The sequence below is a fragment of the Microtus pennsylvanicus genome, chromosome 1 (assembly GCF_037038515.1).
Source record: "Microtus pennsylvanicus isolate mMicPen1 chromosome 1, mMicPen1.hap1, whole genome shotgun sequence".
NCBI classification, from domain to species: domain Eukaryota; kingdom Metazoa; phylum Chordata; class Mammalia; order Rodentia; family Cricetidae; genus Microtus; species Microtus pennsylvanicus.
The window spans coordinates 93,810,951-93,831,073 of NC_134579.1; the positions used below are offsets into that span (position 1 = coordinate 93,810,951).

The 20,123-nt window shown below is 49.7% G+C and overlaps 1 protein-coding gene across 2 annotated transcripts in view; it reads left to right on the forward strand.

Moving 5' to 3' along the window:
* Positions 1-547: 547 nt before the first annotated feature.
* Positions 548-20,123, forward strand: part of Mmd2 (monocyte to macrophage differentiation associated 2) — a 45,681-nt gene continuing 26,105 nt past the window's right edge. Inside the window, exon 1 of one of the 2 annotated variants that reach the window (XM_075974179.1) lies at positions 548-916. In XM_075974179.1, coding sequence (XP_075830294.1) covers positions 867-916 — 50 coding nt within the window. In that variant the 5' untranslated portion in view covers positions 548-866. The remainder of the gene's footprint in view (positions 917-20,123) is intronic. The other variant, XM_075974186.1, reaches the window with a different exon arrangement.

Here is a 20,123-nt window from a genome sequence, read left to right on the forward strand (position 1 = left end):
GTTAAGAGTGCTTGCTTCTGGTGCAGAGGATTGGAGTTCGATCCCCAGGACCCACTTCATTTGGGTCACAGCCTCCAGTAACTCCAGCTCCAGGACACCTACACTTCGGACTTCAGGCATCTGCACTGCACGTTTCCCTACACGGGCACACACACACACACGATTAAAATGAGTAAATGTTTTAAAATATTAAAATGGAGTATAATAATAATAAAAAGAAAGCTGGAGTCTGAAGATGTGAGGATGGACTTGGGGTGAAGAACCTGGACATGCTGGAGTGTCCCCATCTTGGGGTGTGGCGGGGAAGGGAGGGAGACAGGACAGGAAGATGATTCCTAGAGACAGAGTCCTGGGTGGTAAGGAGGATTCAGGATTGGCAGGCTTCTCAGAGGTGCACAGGGGTAAGAGTCAGCAACAAGTAGACTGAGGGTGGGTGGGTGCTACCTGGTCCGGTCCCAAAGCGTCCCCTGTGGCTGGCCTAGCTGACAACCGCCGGCAGAGGCGGTTCAATCTAGTCCAAGCTGTCTTCTGCTGGCTGGAAAAGAGATGGGGTGGAGGGGACACCGGGAGACGCTAACAGGAGAGAGGGGACCTCCCAGCCAAGCGATTGGCAGCGTGCTCCTGAGTCGTCCCCCACCCCACCCCGCTCCCCATATCCCGCCCCCGCCCCGCCCCCGCCACCATCTGCTCGGGATTTGCTATCCCGAGACTCCAGGCTAGGGGCTCCGGAGGCAGCCGATCCGGTCTGCTAAGGGCCCTGGTGCTGCCGGAGGATCCGACGCCCTTCCAACCTGCTGCGCCTCCTGTAGCGGCTGCCTGCGTTCCCGCGTTCCAGCCCCGGGTCGGGTGCTGATGGAACCGCGGTGATGTTCACTCTGGCCAGGCTGCTGGATTTCCAGAAAACCAAATACGCAAGGTGAGCAGCGGAGCTGGGGGCGGGGGTGGGATGGGGTAGACAAGGGTCAGGGCTCTGAGGCCCCTTTTTCCTGTCCCCACTGCTTGGGGAACTGAGCTTGATGCCCGGGGCTAGAACAACCTAGGAACCAGGCAGTATCGTCTTCATAATGGAGTGGAAATTGTTATCCCGCTTTTGCGCGCGGCGTCCCGGCTTCTCCGCGTTTCCTTTCTCCCTTAGGCGAGGCGCTTCATCGGTCCAGAGCAGTTTCCACATTTGCGACCCGGTGAACAACGAGAGTCCCCACCATTAGGGACCACGGGAGGTTAATAGGAGATGATCCTTCGAAAGCACTTTACGATGCCAGCAGGGCGGGGGAACTGCTCCATCCCTACGGGGCTCCGTGGGTAACATTTAAAAAGGGTTTTGCACGCACCTAGTGTCTACTCTCAAGGCAAGGCAGAGGAATAGATAGGTCCCCTTTTGAGGCGGAGAAACCGAGGGTCAGAATTCAGGAGGAGATGGTTATCCCAATCTCTGGGGTCCAAGATGAGCCCTGGTTTCTTTTTCTGTTTTGTTTTGTTTGGGACAAGTCTTACTATGGTAGCCCTGGCTGGCCTGGAGTCCTCTTTGTAGACCAGGCTGCCCTTTGACCTCACAGAGAGATCTGTCAGGCTCTGGAGTGCTGGTCATTCCTTATCGTTTTTTGTTTTGTTTTTTAAGACAGGGTTTCTCTGTGTTGCTTTGGAGCCAGTTCTAGAACTAACTCTTGTAGACCAGGCTGGCCTCGAACTCACAGAGATCTGATTGCTCCTGCCTCCTGAGTGCTGAGATTAAAGATGTGCGCCGCCACTGCCTGACTCCTTATCGTTTTTTTGAGACAGTCTTGCTACGTACACCAGACTGGCCTTGATCTAAATGTGTAGCCAGGCTCATCTTGAACTTAATTCTCCAGTCCCAGCATCCTGAATGCTGAAATTAGGGCTGGGAGTCCACACACCACAAAAGAGTATATATTAATGAATACTGTGTATACATGATTTCAGGATGTAGTCCATCTGAATACATTATTTGTGAGATATTTTGCACTCTTTGTAGAAATCTGAAGTCTTCAATATCTAGTGTGCATTCTGATTTGATTTGACTGCCTTGAAAGATTGTTATTATATCTATTATTTTTTTTATTATGTGTGGGCTCTGTGTGCCACAGCACACTTGTGGAGGTCAGGCAGCATCGTGGAATTGGTTCTCTCCTTCCAACTTTATGTGAGTTCCAGGGATTGAACTCAGGTCTCTATCTAGGCTTCTCCTTGAACTGCTGAGCTACCTTGTCATTCCCTTCATGCCCCCACCCCCATAACCCAGGCTTCCCTGAAACTCACTATGCGTCCGGGGTCAGCCTGGCACAAGTGGCAATCCCTCTGCCTCAGCCTCCTGACAGTTGCTATTACAAGTGTGTGCCAGCATGCCTGGTGGCCTCTGTGGTGGCTGGAGAGGTGGGCCTTTGAGAAGGGATTAGGTCTTAAGAGATAGAATTGTTTCACTTGAGTGAGTGCTCTCTCTCAGAGACTGGAGGAGCTCTCCCCAGAGCTGGTTGTTACAGTCCCCTGGGCTTGCCCCTTCTGCACTCACCTGCAGATTTACCACCCCTGAACTGAAGCTAGCAAATGGACTTGGATGTTCCAGTTTCCAGAGCCTCTCTACTCTCTGTATCCTAAGATGGCTTCTAGCTCACAGCTGAGGATGACCTCAGATGTCCCGCAGCGCCGAGTGCTGGGTGAGGTGTACACCTCCATCCAGTTTATGCAATGCTGGAGACGAAGATCAGTGCCTTGTGCACGGTGGACAAGCACCCTGAGCTGTTCCCCTAGCCCAAGAACCTCTAATCCTTTCAGCTAGCCGGTCTCAGGTATTCTGTTACGGCAACAGAAAACAGACCCAGGGGCTGGGAAGAGAGCTCAGTTGATGAGGTGCTTGCCCCTCAAGACGGAGGGCTTGTGTCTGAACCCCAACACTCGAGCTAGAAAACCAGATGTGGTGATGCCCTTGAAATCCCTGTGCCAGGGAGGTGGAGACAAGTGGTCCCCTGGAGCTTGCCAACGGTCCAGCATCTAATCAGGTAGGCTCTAGGTCCCAGAGAGAGACCCCTGACTCCAAAACAAGGTGGGAGGCTCTGGAAGAAGGACTGACCCTCTGGCCTCCACATGAACACGTGTGTGTATACTACCTTCCACGAATATACATCCATCCCTCCCCCCCAAAGGTCGGGAAGGCACAGTGGGTGTTTCTTAGTTCTACTAACGTTATCTTCTTCTTTTTTAAATTTTGGATATCTGGAGATGCTAGAAAAAGAAGTTTGGGTTCTTTTTATCTTATTATAATCTTTAAATTACATTTGTGTGTGTGTGGGGTGTGCCATGGCATTCACGTTGGGGGGTGTTTCAGAACAGTGTGAGGATGTTCTCTTCTTCCACCACGTGAGTTACAGAGATTAAACTGGGATTATCAGGCTTGGCAGCAGCGCCTTTACCCACTGGGCCATCTTGGTGGCACCTGCTTTGGAGTCCCAGCTATCTAATAGAGAAGACAGATGAAGCTTCATTTCTTTGGCGATTTTTCAGTTTTATGGTCTGTATGGAGATGATAAAACCTATCTTTCTTTTGATATACAATTTTTAATTTGTTACACAGCAGGATGTATCCCGAAACTTAGTTCTTGGGGTTTTTCGTTGTTTGTTTTGTTTTTGAGACAAGGTCTTTCTCTGTAGACTGGGCTGGCCTTGGGCTTTCGGAGATCTGCCTGCATCTGTCTCCCCCAATGCTGGGGTGAGGGTCTTGCATCACCGTGCTCTGAGGGCACACTTGTTCTCACTGTGACCAATAAGCCCTTCTCCCCAGACTGAGTCAGCTTTGGGTCCTCTCACACCGGGCACAGGGGCATCTTTGGAGATGTCTACAGAAGTCTGTATCATGTGGCCATGGCTAAGGCTCCTTCTGCAGCAATGTTGTCTCAGTTCAGTCAAGGCCACGGGAGGCTGCAGGTTTCTGTTTTGCCTGGTGGTCGTTAGATAACATGAACCAGCGATGGGCTGTGGCATCTTACTCACACTTTGAACTGGTTTGCCCTCTTTTTTAAGCTCCAAGCTTGCTGGGTTCCAGACTCACATGTGCATGCACGCATTTTTGTTAAGCAAAGGAAGGGCAATGCAGCTAGCCTTTGGGAATCCACCCGTAGCCAAACTTGCACCGAAGCAGGGCCTTGAGCAATCAGCCCCCTTTCTTCTGAGTTTGATCCACAGGACTCACATGATGGGAGAAGAGAATTGACTCTCTGACCTCCCCACAGGCATAGTGCTACATGTACCCCTCGGCCCCCACCTCACACAGATAACTGTAATAAAAAAAAAACCCAACTAACCAACAAGTCAGCTTGACCTGCTGCTTTCCTTGTTTGTAGTAATTTCTTGCAGATTCAGGAGGCTGAGGGAGGAGAATTGTTAGTTTAAGGTATCCTGGGATCAATTGTGAGTCCCTCTGTCAAAACGAAGCAGGAACAACACCAACAAAGAAAAACCAAACCAAAACACAAAAAGCCCAGCTTATTTCCAAGCCCATTTAATAGCTGTCTGAAAGCCCATATCATGGTCGAATGGTTCCTTTCATTCTCTCGCACATGTGGGTTTTGGAACATTCCACTCCTGAGATGGCACTTGGGACACATCTGTGCAACTGTGTTCCGGGGACGGTTCATCTGTGGCTTGTATTACCCATTGTCGTCTCTGGGCACGGGCAGGCAGGTCCTGTGGTTCCCAAGTTCCAGGTCATATAACAAGCTACCCAGTGTGCAGTGACCGGGTCAAATGGCTCCACAGCGGAGTTCTTGCAAGGGACTTGGATTTTCTCCTGAGGTCACACAGAGACAAAGATAGGATTCCAGTTTGTCCCACAGAGGGGTCCATGGAAGGCTTGGAGCTGGTGCTTAACTCCGTCCTCGCTGAGTTTTTCTGCCTGTCAGTGGGACTACTAGATGAGGTTGGTAGCGTCTTTGTGGCCCTGCTCAGGACTCCTAAGATGTGGGCAGGGTGGGGGCATGCCGATTACTGGGTGGAACACTTGCCTAGCACGCATGAAGCCTTAGGTTCCATCCGCAGCCCTGCATACACTGAATTTTATTGCTCATGCCTGCAATCCCAGCACTTGAGAGGTGGAGGCAGGTGAATCAGAAGTTCAATGCCATTGTTGGCTACTATATATTGAGTTTGAGGCCTGCGTGGATTACATCACACTCTATCTCAACAGACCAACCAACCAAACAAACAAACTGAAAAGACTCATATTCCAGTCAGAATTGTGGTGTTGTGAAAAGCTGTAAGTTCTAGAAGTAGTTTTCGGCTGGAAGATGATGGGTGTGATATCTGTGGTGTTTGAGATGAAGACAGGTGTTACCAGGTATTGGTTGTTATACTTTTTTTTGTGTGTGTTTTTATAGAACTGGTCACTGAATCTAGGGGCCTTGTACCTGCTGAGCAAGCATTCTATATATCTTCAGCCTCTTTTATTTTCGTTTCATTTTGTGGTGCTGGGGACATACCATAGCATTGTTTATGGCCAGAGGTGCTCTACCCCACGGCCACATGCTTACCTTTCTGGTGTGTGCATTCCTGGGGCTAGGGGAGGGGTGTCGGTGGACAGGTGCACGTGTGCACATCCCAAGTGTAAAGGTCAGGGGACAACCTCTGGTGTTGGTCCTCAGGTGAGACAGGGTCTGAGGTTTTGCCATGTAGACCAGGCTAGTGCGGTCCTCAAACTTCCGGGGATCCAGTGATCTCTGCATCTCATCTCATTGTCCGCACTCCTGACTTTTCATGTGGGGTCTTGGGATCTGAACTCAGGTCCTCACACTTGTAAGGCAAGCACTTTACCAACTGAGCCCTCCAGCTGTTTGTGACTTGAGTCTTGAGGCAGGGTCTGCCTAAGTTGGCCAGGCTGACCCGGAACTCAGTCTGTGACCCAGGTAGGTCTTAAACATTCAGCACTCCTGTCTCAGCCTCTAGAGCGGCTGGTGGGGTAGACCCGGGTCCCTGGGCTCTGCTAAAGTGGTGGTTGTTTATGCTGCTGTTGCTTGCATTTTTTTCTATTTTCAGAGCAGTTTGGATGTAGTTTGTAGAAAGTTACTCTGTCAAGGTCAGTGGGGCTGTCTGAGAAGTTCTTTCTTCTTGGCAGGCCTGTGGGGCTTCAGCTGGTTTCTGTGTGTGTGGAGAGTGGGAGACAGGAGGTGGAGGTCATTTGCTTGTTTTCCTGTGTTATGGCAGATGGCCCTGCACAGGGTTTCTTGGGATCCAGATGAGAGGCTCACTATCCATCACTTGTCGACTCATCCCCGCCCCCCCCCATCTGATCTTGCTAGTTGACCTGCTGCTGGGCACATTGTCTTCCTCTTTGTCGGTGTGGGTGTGTATTCTTGCTTGTGTGTACGTGTGAACACATGCACACATGTGGAGGCCAGAGGGTTTTGGATCCTTGCCTTTCTCCTTGTTTGAGGCTTGTTTGCCACTGATGAACACTAGCTGCTCCCAGGCTTCTGCAGGGTCCGCTGTCTTGGCCTCCCATCTTGCTATAGGATTGCTGGTATTCCAGGTGTGCCTTGCTGCACCCAGCTTTAGGTGGACTCTAGGGTCTGAACCCAGTTCCGCATGCTTACAAGGCAGGTGCTTTTCCCACTGAGCAATCTCCCCAGCCCTGGTATATTTTTGAAATCCCCATTTGGTTTGCTTAAGCTGCTGCTTCGGTTTTCTGCTTCCCCCGCACATCACACCCACGCCAACCAAAGACAATGGCAGTGCCAACCACAGGAAGAATAGTCGCCATAGCAGAGTACGTGCCCCATGAGACACAGGGGCTCTGAAACAGGCTTGGAGCTGCCCTTGCTACCGGTGCTTGGGTGGGAACTAGCGAGGCCCTCAGAACATGCAGTCTGCAGGTCACCTGCTTCATGAATTCACACTGCCTGGCATCTCCTGCTCTCTCTTGCCTTCATTCACTTCTTGGCATCTGTAGGTCACCCCTTCATTCACTCTTTTACTGGCCAGACATTGTAGGGTGCAGCAAGTATACAAATGGGGAACCGCATACTGTATTCCCTGTTATTTTATTTTTTGAGACAGCTGTAGCCCAGGCTGACCTGGATAGCTCCATCTGCTTGCTTCTGCCCCCTGAGTAGCTGGGATGACATCTCTCCACACCCATGCCCTGTTAATTAACTTTTGTTCTTGATGTCACTGTGCCAAAATTATTCTGCTATTTATATAAACAATTTTCTCTTATATTTGAATTGTTAACAGCCCCAGCCCTGAAACTCTGCTGTCAGATAAAGTAACATGAACCACCTGTGACTACTTTATCTTAACTAGAAACCATTGACTTAACTAGAATGTGGAAGGCTGCATCTCAGCTACCTTGGCCACAGTTTCAGGGCACAGGATGTCTGTGGCGGGTAGATTCTCGTCTGCATAGAAGAAATCTGGAACGTTCCAGTTTCTGCAGACACTTCTCTTGGAGAGCAAGAGCATTAAAATGTACATGAAACTTGTGATTTGTACCTGGAAGTCTGAGGCAGGAGGATTGCCCATTGGAGGTCAGCTTGGGCTGCACAGTGAGACTGAAAAGGGGAAGGTATGGGCCTCATGCATATTAGTCACGGGCTCTACCAATGAGCTCTATTTCCAAGGCAGTATTGAAAGTATTCAAATAAAGATAGGGTTTTTTTTCTTTGATAATATGATTGGATCTTGGGAAATGGAACAACTCTCCACAGAGTTCTGTGTCTTTTTAGTTGCTGGTGTGAAGAATGGGGAGTGGTTCTTTGATAACCTGTATTAGATCAGAGGTGATCTATGAGGACTATGGTGTTCGCAGACTCTGTGTGCCCTCACAGAGGGAAGTGATGGGCTGAGAGAACAAGAAGAGGAGGGTCCCCTTGCCCTGGAGTCTTGGAACATGAAACCTTCTCAGGCAGGAGCCTGGGGCACTTGTGGCACCCAGGGTATGAGTCTGTCACAGACGTCAGTCTGCCTTCTTTTCAGTGTGTGTGTGCAGGTGCAAGCATGCGATGAGAGATCAATGTTGTGTCCTCCATCATTCTCCATCTTCTTTTCAGTGTGTGTGTGTGTGTGTGTGTGTGTGTGTGTGCAGGTGCAAGCATGCGATGAGAGATCAATGTTGTGTCCTCCATCGTTCTCCATCTTCTTTTCAGTGTGTGTGTGTGTGTGTGTGTGTGTGTGTGTGTGCAGGTGCAAGCATGCGATGAGAGATCAATGTTGTGTCCTCCATCGTTCTCCATCTTCTTTTCAGTGTGTGTGTGTGTGTGTGTGTGTGTGTGTGTGTGTGCAGGTGCAAGCATGCGATGAGAGATCAATGTTGTGTCCTCCATCATTCTCCATCTTCTTTTCAGTGTGTGTGTGTGTGTGTGTGTGTGTGTGTGTGTGCAGGTGCAAGCATGTGATGAGAGATCAATGTTGTGTCCTCCATCATTCTCCATCTTCTTTTCAGTGTGTGTGTGTGTGTGTGTGTGTGTGTGTGCAGGTGCAAGCATGCGATAAGAGATCAATGTTGTGTCCTCCATCATTCTCCATCTTCTTTTCAGTGTGTGTGTGTGTGTGTGTGTGTGTGTGTGTGTGTGTGCAGGTGCAAGCATGTGATGAGAGATCAATGTTGTGTCCTCCATCATTCTCCATCTTCTTTTCAGTGTGTGTGTGTGTGTGTGTGTGTGTGTGTGTGTGTGTGTGCAGGTGCAAGCATGTGATGAGAGATCAATGTTGTGTCCTCCATCATTCTCCATCTTCTTTTCAGTGTGTGTGTGTGTGTGTGTGTGTGTGTGTGTGTGTGTGCAGGTGCAAGCATGCGATAAGAGATCAATGTTGTGTCCTCCATCATTCTCCATCTTCTTTTCAGTGTGTGTGTGTGTGTGTGTGTGTGTGTGTGTGTGTGTGTGCAGGTGCAAGCATGTGATGAGAGATCAATGTTGTGTCCTCCATCATTCTCCATCTTCTTTTCAGTGTGTGTGTGTGTGTGTGTGTGTGTGTGTGTGCAGGTGCAAGCATGTGATGAGAGATCAATGTTGTGTCCTCCATCATTCTCCATCTTCTTTTCAGTGTGTGTGTGTGTGTGTGTGTGTGTGTGTGTGTGTGTGCAGGTGCAAGCATGCGATGAGAGATCAATGTTGTGTCCTCCATCATTCTCCATCTTCTTTTCAGTGTGTGTGTGTGTGTGTGTGTGTGTGTGTGTGTGTGTGCAGGTGCAAGCATGTGATGAGAGATCAATGTTGTGTCCTCCATCATTCTCCATCTTCTTTTCAGTGTGTGTGTGTGTGTGTGTGTGTGTGTGTGTGTGTGTGTGCAGGTGAAAGCATGTGATGAGAGATCAATGTTGTGTCCTCCATCATTCTCCATCTTCTTTTCAGTGTGTGTGTGTGTGTGTGTGTGTGTGTGTGCAGGTGCAAGCATGCGATGAGAGATCAATGTTGTGTCCTCCATCATTCTCCATCTTCTTTTCAGTGTGTGTGTGTGTGTGTGTGTGTGTGTGTGTGCAGGTGCAAGCATGTGATGAGAGATCAATGTTGTGTCCTCCATCATTCTCCATCTTCTTTTCAGTGTGTGTGTGTGTGTGTGTGTGTGTGTGTGTGTGTGTGCAGGTGCAAGCATGTGATGAGAGATCAATGTTGTGTCCTCCATCATTCTCCATCTTCTTTTCAGTGTGTGTGTGTGTGTGTGTGTGTGTGTGTGCAGGTGCAAGCATGTGATGAGAGATCAATGTTGTGTCCTCCATCATTCTCCATCCTTTTTTTTTTTGACAAAGTTTCTCTGTCTAACAGCCCTGGCTGTCCTGTAATTTACTCTTGTAGACCAGGCTGACCTCAAACTCAAAGAGATCTGCCTGGCTCTGCCTCCCGAGTGCTGGGATTAAAGGTGTGTACCACCACCGCCTGACTCCACTCGACTTTTTAGGCAGGGTCTCTCACTATTTTTACTACACTGACTGACCCAGTGGACCCCAGGATCTGCCTGTTTCTTCCTCCTTGGCGTGTGGGAGTGCTTGTGTGTTGCGTGTAATGTGTGCGTGTATATTTGCATGTGCATGTTGGGGGTGGCATGAGTGTCATGGCACATGTGTGGTGGGAGGATGACTTCACATATTGACCCTCACCTTCCATGTTGTTTGGGGCAGGGTCTCTCGTTCTCTGCTGTATACTCTAGACTGCCCTACCCGAGAGCTTCCGGGGATCTCCCATCTCTGCCTCTCATCTCACCGTAGGAGCGCTGGGATTATAGATGTATGTATCACTGCATCCAGCTTTGAGTCAGTCTTTACGTGAGTGCTGGGGATCCGAATGCAACCCTCATGCTTGCACAGCAAGCGCTTGCCCCACTGAGCCACCTCCCAGCCCTCCTTGATTCATTTATAACAGCAACCCCCAAGCCTTAGCTTGGACCCCAAAGGTTAAAAACTGGGTCCCATAGACTGTGCCTATTTTGGTTGTTGATCTTAAGTAACTGGTCCCTAAATTACCGACACACTGGTACATGTGGCTACAGATTTGGGTCTCCCAGAAAAGGGGACCACTTGACTAATATTTAGTATGTTTATATTGTGTGTGTGTGTGTGTGTGTGTGTGTGTGTGTGTGCACATAAGTGCTGTGGCCTTCATGTGGAGATCAAAGGACAACTCTCAGGAATCCGTTCTTCCTCCTGCAGGATCCAGGGATCAAACTCAGGTTGTCAGGCTTGGCAGCTGGGATGGGTTCCTAAGTCAGGGAACACTGCCCCTGTGGAATCAAGGAAGCCCCTTTCTGTCCACTGTATCTCAGATCCATCCTCAGCCCAGACTGCCATGTTCTCAGGCTGAGGGTCTGACCTCTGTAGCCCTGGGATCTGAGGACAGATTCCGCCAGGCACCATGGGGCAAGAGGACAAGTGGGAGGTCAGGGCCCATGGGGATTCTGCAGTCTGGATGTTAATAATTACCAGCGATTGCTCCTTCAATTGGACGTCTGTAGCTAGTGTTGGTGCAAGAGAGGGAGGGGGGAGAGGTTGTGTCATGTTGTGAGTTGTCTGACCCACAGGGGGCAGCACTAAGAAGACGTCCACGGGAGGCTGGAGAGATGGCTCAGTGGTTAAGAGTGCACACTGCTCTTGCAGAGAACCTGAGCTCCATTCCCAGCACCCATGTAAGGCAGCCCATAATTCCAGCTGCAGGGGATCTGATGCCCTCTTCTGGGTTCTGGGGACACCTGTACTCATGTCCATTCGTCCCCAAATATATATATATATATATATAATTTGATAATGATGATGATGACATTCATGGTGCTAATAAGATGCCTCAGCAGGTAAAGGCTCTTACTGCCAAGCCTAATGACCCGGGTTCAATCTCTGGTATCCACGTGGTGGAATTCGATAGCTAACTCCTGCAAGTTGTCCTCTGACTTTTACATACATGCCAATGCACACATATAAATAAACAAATAAATAAGTAAATAGATGTAATAAAAAAATTTTAAAGCCAGGAGGTGGTGGTACATGCCTTTGATCCCAACACTGCTGAAGCAGAAGCAGGAGGATCTCTGAGTTTGAGGCCAGCCTGGTCCGTCCACAGAGTGAGTTCTGGAACAATCAGGGCTAAACAAAGAAACCCTGCCTCAAAAGCCCAAAAACAAACAAACAAACAAACAAACAAGCACATTCATGGGGTTGGGAAATGGTTCACTGGTACAGTGCTGGGTGTGTATGATAACCTGAGTTCAGATCCCCAGCCGTCATGTAAAAACCAGGTGTGACACATCTGTAACTCCCATACTGGGGTCGGGGCAGAGACAGAGACAGGAGGTTTCTGGGAGCTTGCTGGGCAGCCAGTCTTGCTGAAACAGAGAGCTGCGGGTCCAGTGAGAGACCTTGCCTCAAAAAATAAGATGGAGATTGATGGAGGGAGACACGTGATGCCTCTGCGCCACAGCACACATGCGTGAGCACCCATAAATGAACATGGACACGTGCACACACCACACATTTGGACAGCTTACAGTCCACCATTGAAGAACCCAAAGCAGAGACAGCCGCAGAGACAGTGCTTACTGGCTCACAGTCAGCTTCCCTACGCAGTCCATTCTTTCCTCGGCAAAGGAGTGGCTCCGCCCACACTGATCCTCTTCCATCAACTTGCATTAAGAAAATGCCTCAGAGACAAGGCCACCTTCCAATCTGACGGGAGCAGTTCCTCATCCCCTCTTCCCAAGTGTCTCTAGCTTCTGTCAAGTGGACAAAAACTAAGCCGAAAAGTTGGTAAAGTGCTCACCATGATAGCTTGAGGGACTGAGTTTAGTCTCTAGTGCCCGCATACAAATCTGGACATGGCAGCGTGTGTTTATAACCCGAGTTGATAAGGTGGAGGCAGGCGGATCCCTGGAGTTCCCTGGCTAGCCACGCTAGCCTACTCAGGTGGACCCCAGTCAGTGGGAGGTCCTGGCTCAAAAATCAAAATGGACAGCTTCTGAGAAGCAAGACCGAGGATTCACATCTGGCATACACACGTGTGTCTTCACACTCAAGTGCATCCACACACGGTAACTCACACACAGTAACACACACACACACACCATTCACCGTTTTCTTTGTGAACAATTAGGTTTACCAATTATAAATCTAAATTTTAAAATATTTCTTTATTTACTTGCTTATTTATTTAATTGAGACAAGGGTCTCATTATGTAGCTCTGACTGTTCTGGAACTTACCACGTAGACCAGGCTGTCCTCAAACTTAGGGAGATCCACTTGCCTCTGCTGCTGTGCTGAGAGCAAAGGTGCTCACCACCAAGCCCGGTTAAGATTTATTTTTAAAATTATGTGTGTGTGTGTCCAACATGAATGCAACATCTGCAGAAGCTGGAAGGCTGTTGGATCCCCTGGGACTGGAGTTACAGGCAGCCATGAGTCATTCAATCTGGGTGTTAGGAATGGAACTTGGGACCTCTGGAAGAGCACTAAGTACTCTTAACCACTGAGCCATCTCTCCAGCCCCCTTTTGTCATTGTTGAGATGGGGTCTTACACTGTAGCCCATGTTTGCCTAGAACTCAAAATATGTCCCAGGCTCTCCTTCACTCACAGCCATCCTCCTGCCTCTGTCTCCTGAGAGCTGGCACTTCAGGCATGAGTCAACTCTGTACCTCATGTGTTCATGACATGAGCAATTGCTGAGTGTGCCCGGCACAGTTGTAATCTCAGCAATCTCAGAAGTGGAGGCGGGAAAGTAGTGTGTGTCAGACCAGTCTGGGCTTGGGCCAGCCAATCCAAACCAACACAGAAAAAAACGATCACTTGTCCGTGCCTGTGACGGTCAGGCTCTGTCCTGGCTGCTGGGCTCCAGGGCCAAGACAATTTCCTGCCCTCCCACAGTTCGCATGAGCGCTTATGTTTGGCTAACAGAGCCGAGAAGGGGCGTGGGGTGGGTGCAGGGAGGGGTGGGTGCAGGGAGGGGTGGGTGCAGGGAGGGGTGGGTGCAGGGAGGGGTGGGTGCAGGGAGGGGTGGGTGCAGGGAGGGGTGGGTGCAGGGAGGGGTGGGTGTGGTAGAGCATGAACTGTGGTGTCTTATGGGCTACAGGGAGAGGTGAGGAAAGGTAGAGGTGGTATACAGCAGGTGCCAACTAGTGGCAGACCAGTTTAGAGGGCCACTGGACATGCTGGTGGAGCTGTCATTTCAACACTGGTCATAGTGTGCCCTCACCCCCTCCTTCCTGTCCTCTCTGTTTCCAAGATAGGGTCTCGTTATGTAACTCAAAATCACCTTGTAGCTCAAGCTGGCATTCAACTCACCGTGTAGCCCAGGCCGGCCTCAACTTCATGATCCTCCTGCTTCGGCTTCTGGAAGGCTGTGATGACCTACACCACCGTGCCTAGTCGTTCTCCCTTCTCCCTTTTCGGTGTGTGTGTGTATGTGTACACATATATGGAGGGCAGAGGTGTGTGGATGTGTGTGCATGGATATGTATATGTATGCAGTGTGTGTGTGTATGTTTACATGTATGTGTGGTGTGTGTGTGGGGGTGTATACATGTCTGTGGAGGCCAGAGGTGAACTTGTGATGTCATTCCTCACCTTTATTTTGTAACAGACTCTCACTGGCTCAGAACATGCCACACAGACCAGGCTGGCTGGCCAGCGAGCCCCAAGGGTCTGCCTGTTCTCACCTCTTTGACGCTGAGGACATAGGTGTACACCACCACCCTTGGCTTTTCTTTACATAGGTCCAGAGAACTGAACTCAGGGCCCTGTGTTTGAAAGGCAAGCACTTCGCCAATCCATCTCTCAGCCCTCTTTTTAAAAGCATTTTTAAGTTATGCATATGTTTGTGTGTGTTCATGTGTGGGTGCTGGTGCTTATGAAGGCCAGAGGTATCAGAAGCCCTGGAGCTGGAGTTACAGATGGTTGTGGACCACCCGATATGGGTGCTGAGACCCAAACACAATCTTAACCATTGAGCAAGCCAACCCCATTTTATTGATTGATTGATTGATTGATTGACTTATTGATTTTTGGGAGAGGTTTCTCTGTGTAGCCCTGGCTGTCCTGGAACTTGATTTGTAGACCAGGCTAGCCTCGAACTCACAGAGATCTGCCTGCCTCTGCCTCCCGAGTGCTGGGATTAAATGTGTGTCTCCACCACCCAGCCTTGTTTTTATCTTTTGAAGATGTGACTGTAACCCAAGTTGTCTTGAACTCACTTTTAAGCCAGGGTGGTCTTGACTTTTTGTTTTCTGAGACAGGTCACTGGCCTCATGTTTGGACAGGATGTCATGGTGGTTGGAGCATGTGGAGGAGAGCTGGTCACAGGAAGCAGAGAGAGATAGGAAGTGGCCAGGAATAATATCCTCTGAAGGACCCACTCCCAGTGACCTACTTTTCCCCAGATATATCCCACCTCCAAAACTGTCCATCATCTCTCAGAATAGCAGGCCATCTGGAGACAACACATTCAACACATAAGCTTGTGGGGACAAATCATATTCAATTCATAACGGAGTTCATATAATGCAATATTATCTTTAAATTGTCTCAGGCTGTTGGGGCAGCTATTCCAAAATGCCAAAGACTGAACAACTAATGAACATCTGTTTCTAGAATTTCTTCCCTGGGGAAATGGGAGTAGTGCCCACCCCTCCTTGTAAGGTCCCAGTGACAAGCCAAAGTCTGAGTCCATGGGTTCTCTCTGGAGAAATCTATGAGTTTATTGGGCTTGCTTACAGTACATGGCTAAGGTTGCTTACAGGAATGTGGGGTACCCCAAAGCGCCCACATCAGACAGTCTTTGCCAGCACGGATGGTGGCTTTTCCTTGCCTGTACAGATAGAGTCCCTTCAGTTAACCTCCCAGCAGGTGTACCCCAGGGCTCTGGGACACAGAAGCCACTTGTAAGTAGGAAAGAATGGCATCCGAATGATAACGAGGAGCAGCTGGAAGCTCAGGTGAGTGTCCGATGATCCGTGGATGAGGGGATGCCAATCATGGTGGACTGGTGCAGCGGGCACAGCTCATCTGATGAAGGTAGTGGCTGTTTGCTTGAGGACCAAGTTTTACCACAGAAATTGAGGTCATAGATGGTGTCGCACACTTGTAACATCAGCACTCAGGATGTGACCCGGAGTTTGTATCGTGAGGTGGATCAGGTGTTCAAGGTCATCCTTGGCTATGTAGATTCAAAACCAATTTGGGCTATGTTGGACCCTGTCTCAAACACCAAAGTGAAAATCAGCCACAATCCGAATCAATCGGAAATTGCCTCCAAGTGCCAGGAACTTTGAATGTGAGATCAGACTTCCAGCATGGTCTGTGTTTCCCAGATTTCCGATGTCCAAATAGTTCTTGTGCCCTCACATAGTGCCAAGGCTGGAGAGAACTGGTATCCTCTGAGGAGAGCATAAATTCCATCGATGAGGCTCGCACTCCTGACTTCATTGTCTCAGAACCCTTCCTCCTGATGCAATCTTATCCAGTCTGTACCGTATGAATTTGACAAGGGGGCGTGAGCATTCGGCTCACGATGCTGGGGCTCACCAGATTTTAGTTTGACTCAAAAGCCATCCTGCCGGCTGTCTCTTCCAGGAGGGTTGGTTGGACCCAGGGTCTTGTCTATGAGCAGGCGTTGATAGCCCAGTGGCCTCTGTTTGCTCAGAACTCTTCCTCAATGCCCCTCTCTGCAGGATATTTGGGGAACATTCAGTTGCTTTGTAAGAGGTCTCCTCATTTGGAATTTTGGAATTATGGGGTTGTTTCTCTGGATTCCAACAAGGCTGCTCTCTCTCTCTCTCTCTCTCTCTCTCTCTCTCTCTCTCTCTCTCTCTTCATGTGTTCATGTGTGCATGAGTGTGCACCAGCCTGAGGTCAGTGTTTTGTGTCTTCCTCAGTTGCTCTCTACTTTATTTTTGAGGCAGGGTCTCTCACTGAACTTGGAGCTCACTAATTGGGTTGGACTTACTGTCTCTAGGCCCCTTTCCCCCAACCGAGCTAGGGTTACAGATACACCCTGCCTCACTCAGTTTTTTCATGGATGTTAGGAGATTCAAACTCAGCTATTCATGCTTGTGTGACAAGCACTTACCATCTGAGCCATATTTCTAGTCCATCTTTTTCAGACAGAGATTCATGAGGCCCAGGTTTTTTTTTTCTGAAGCTGAGGACCGAACCCAGCTCTACCACTGAGCTAAATACCCAACCCAACCCCCCCCCAGGTTGGTTTTGAACTCTCAATGTAATTCAGGCTGATATCTCCTGCCTTCATTTCTGGAGTGCTGGGATTATAGGTATGTGCTATTATATCCAGCTATCTATCTATCTATCTATCTATCTATCTATCTATCTATCTATCTATCATCTGCCTGCCTGGTCTTCCGATCTTCTGAAGTCTGGGTTTACCAGTTGAGGCTGGCCTTAACTTGGAGCTACCAGCATGCCTGGGTTTATTCTTTGTTGTGTAGCCCAGGCTGGTCTCAAACACTATTTAGCTGAGAATGGCTGCTGATACTTGTGGTCTCCAGAGTGGTAAGATTACAGGCGGGCATCCTGACACCCAACTTCTTACTTTTAATGAATTCATATTTAATTAACTATGTGGCTGGTGGCTCCATAGCAGCGCAGATGTACCACCCGGGGCTTAATGATATTCACAATTGACATTTTTGAAAAGAGAAGTGGAGTGCATGATGCATTTCATGCACAGCTCAACAGGAGACAAGACATCGATGCTTCCAACTACGTTACATTGATCGTTGGAGATAATGGTCAGCTCTTTTTGAGTATCCTGTTGCCTAGCAACCTCACATCCACTGGTCCCTCTGGCCATTAGTTATCAAGATCAGAATCAATTCTGTCAGTCATTAAGGTGCTGCAGTTTTCTGATTACCCCTTCCAGTATTTTCTCTTAATAAAGAGGACCCTGCCTGCTTCCCCAGCTGTTACTTCCCTTATTTTTCATTGAGTATTTCAAAGTGGTTGGATCCAAGAAAAAGCCAAGACTGTATTTCGAAGAAAGATCTCAGAGGGAAACAAATCGATTTGAATGCATTTGGAGCATGGATATCCTTAGATGTAGGGATGCTACAGCTCTGTGAACCCCTGGGAGGGAGGGAGGGAGGGAGGGAGAGAGAGAGATAGAGATAGAGAGAGAGAGAGAGAGAGAGAGAGAGAGAGAGAGAGAGAGAGAGAGAGAGAACACAATTTGCTCCAGGATGTGTGAGTCTCCCAGGGAATCTATTTGTGGCTACCTTACTTGAGAGCCAATGCTTGGATTCTGTGGAGGGAGGGGGGTGAAATTGGACTGAAAACAAGCTGTTCCATGTATCAGAAAAAAAACTGTATTATTGTGTGTGTGTGTGTGTGTGTGTGTGTGTGTGTGTGTGTGTGTGTGTGTGTAGGGGTACAGCACATGCATGTACCGGTCAGAGGATAACTGTCCAGAGTTGGCTCTTAACTTCCATTAAAGAAGTTAGGTTTGGAGGAAGTTTTGTTACCCACTGAGCCATCTCACTGGCCTCTGTATTTTTGTTATTTGACACAGGGTCTCACTACATAGTTTAGGTTGGCCTCAAACTAGTGATCTTCCTGCATCAGCCTCTCGAGTGCTGCGATCACAGGCATGTGTCATTGCACGTGTGTTAACTAATCTTCCTCCCTCCCTTTCTCCCTCCCTCCCTCCCTCCTTTCCTCCTTCCCTCTCACCCTCCCTCCCTCCTTCCTTCCTTCTAGACAAGATCTCAGGTATCCCAACCAGTCTCAAACTAGCTATGCAACTGAGGATAACCTTGAACTCCTGATCCTCCTGCCTTTACCTCCATAGTGCTAGGGTTACAGGCATGCACCACCATGCCTGATTTTATGTAGTTGTGGTGGGCTCCAACCATGACCCTCAAGCGTGTTTGGCAAGCACGACCCACTTAGCCTTGTCACTGGCCTTTTGTGTACACATCTTGTAAACCTCTCATGTGCATCTCAGGCTGACACTATAGGTTGGAGCTGTGGTTTGCGAATCTGTGCTGTGGCGTGGTGTCAGAGTTTTCTTTTGCCGGACTGAACTCTGCAGGGAGCTGGACTTGGGGTCTTCAGAGCAGAGCACAAAGGCCAACTGGGATGGACCCCTCTTTGGAAAGGTGGGTGAGGCTGCTGGTGTGCACAGGCTAGGGAGCAGGACTAGCTCAGGACCTAAGCCTTCCCCTAAGCGAAACTCCCCTGGGTGTACCATTAAATCAGCAGAGCTATGTTGGTGGTAGGGCACACTGCTTGCTGACTGCTAGTGTGTGGGGGGAGAGTGAACGTACTGTTCTGTGTGTACCTATGTGTTCCTGTCTATAGAATGGTAGCACCAGATTATCCTCCCAATGGAGGAGCTGCCTGTGACATGTTCCTGAAGGCTCAGTAGTGGGATTCCCATGCCTAGTACTGGAGCTTGAACTCAGGGTCTTCCACAGGCTAGACAAGTACCCACTGCTGAGCCATACCCCAGCCCCTCACTGGGGGATTCTAGGCAGCTGCTCTACCACAGAGCCACACCCCAGCCCCTCACTGGGGGATTCTAGGCAGGTGCTCTACCACTGAGCCACCCCCCAGCCCCTCACTAGAGAATTCTAGGCAGGTGCTCTACCACTGAGCCACACCCCAGCCCCTCACTGGGGGATTCTAGGCAGGTGCTCTACCACTAAGCCACACCCCAGCCCCTCACTGGGGGATTCTAGGCAGGGGCTCTACCACTGAGCCACACCCCAGCCCCTCACTGGGGGATTCTAGACAGGTGCTCTACCACTGAGCCACACCCCAGCCCCTCACTAGAGAATTCTAGGCAGGTGCTCTACCACTGAGCCACACCCCAGCCCCTCACTGGGGGATTCTAGGCAGGGGCTCTACCACTGAGCCACACCCAGCCCCTCACTGGGGGATTCTAGACAGGTGCTCTACCACTGAGCCACACCCCAGCCCCTCACTAGAGAATTCTAGGCAGGTGCTCTACCACTGAGCCACACCCTAGCCCCTCACTGGGGGATTCTAGGCAGGGGCTCTACCACTGAGCCACACCCAGCCCCTCACTGGGGGACTCTAGGCAGGTGATGTACCCTGAGCCACACCCCAGCCCCTCACTAGAGGATTTTAGGCAGGTGCTCTACCACTGAGCTGTGCCTCCTGCCCTTTTTAGTTTTTATTTTTGGACAGGGTCTCATTATGTTCTCCAAGCTGATCTTGAACTCTCTCTGCAGCTCAGGCAGGCCTGGAACTTGCTATCCTTCTGCCTCAGCCTCCTAAGTAGTCGGGAGTGACAGGCCTGCAGCCCTAGGCCTGGCTTGCCTGGCCATTTTGATGCCATGAGGAGTCTCAGGTGGCACAAGCCCAAGGTCTGTTTCCCAGAGACCGAGCCAGGGCACTGTGAGCCTTGTGGGAGGAGCCCTGAATATATATGAATGGACACAAAGAAACTGCCTGGGGCTCTAAAGGGCTCTAAAGAGAGGGAGCACTGCCTCCCAGGGCCCCACTTGTTCCTGGCTGTCCTTGGCCTCTGTGGGACCGACAGACAGAACTCCCTTTGTCCAGGAGTCTGGGCAAACCTCTTTAGTCTCTTGTCCAAGGGACTCAGGGTCGCCACTGGCAGGCACCAGCCCAGCGGGGGAGGGGCAATGATTGGAGCAACTTTCTCCTTCTC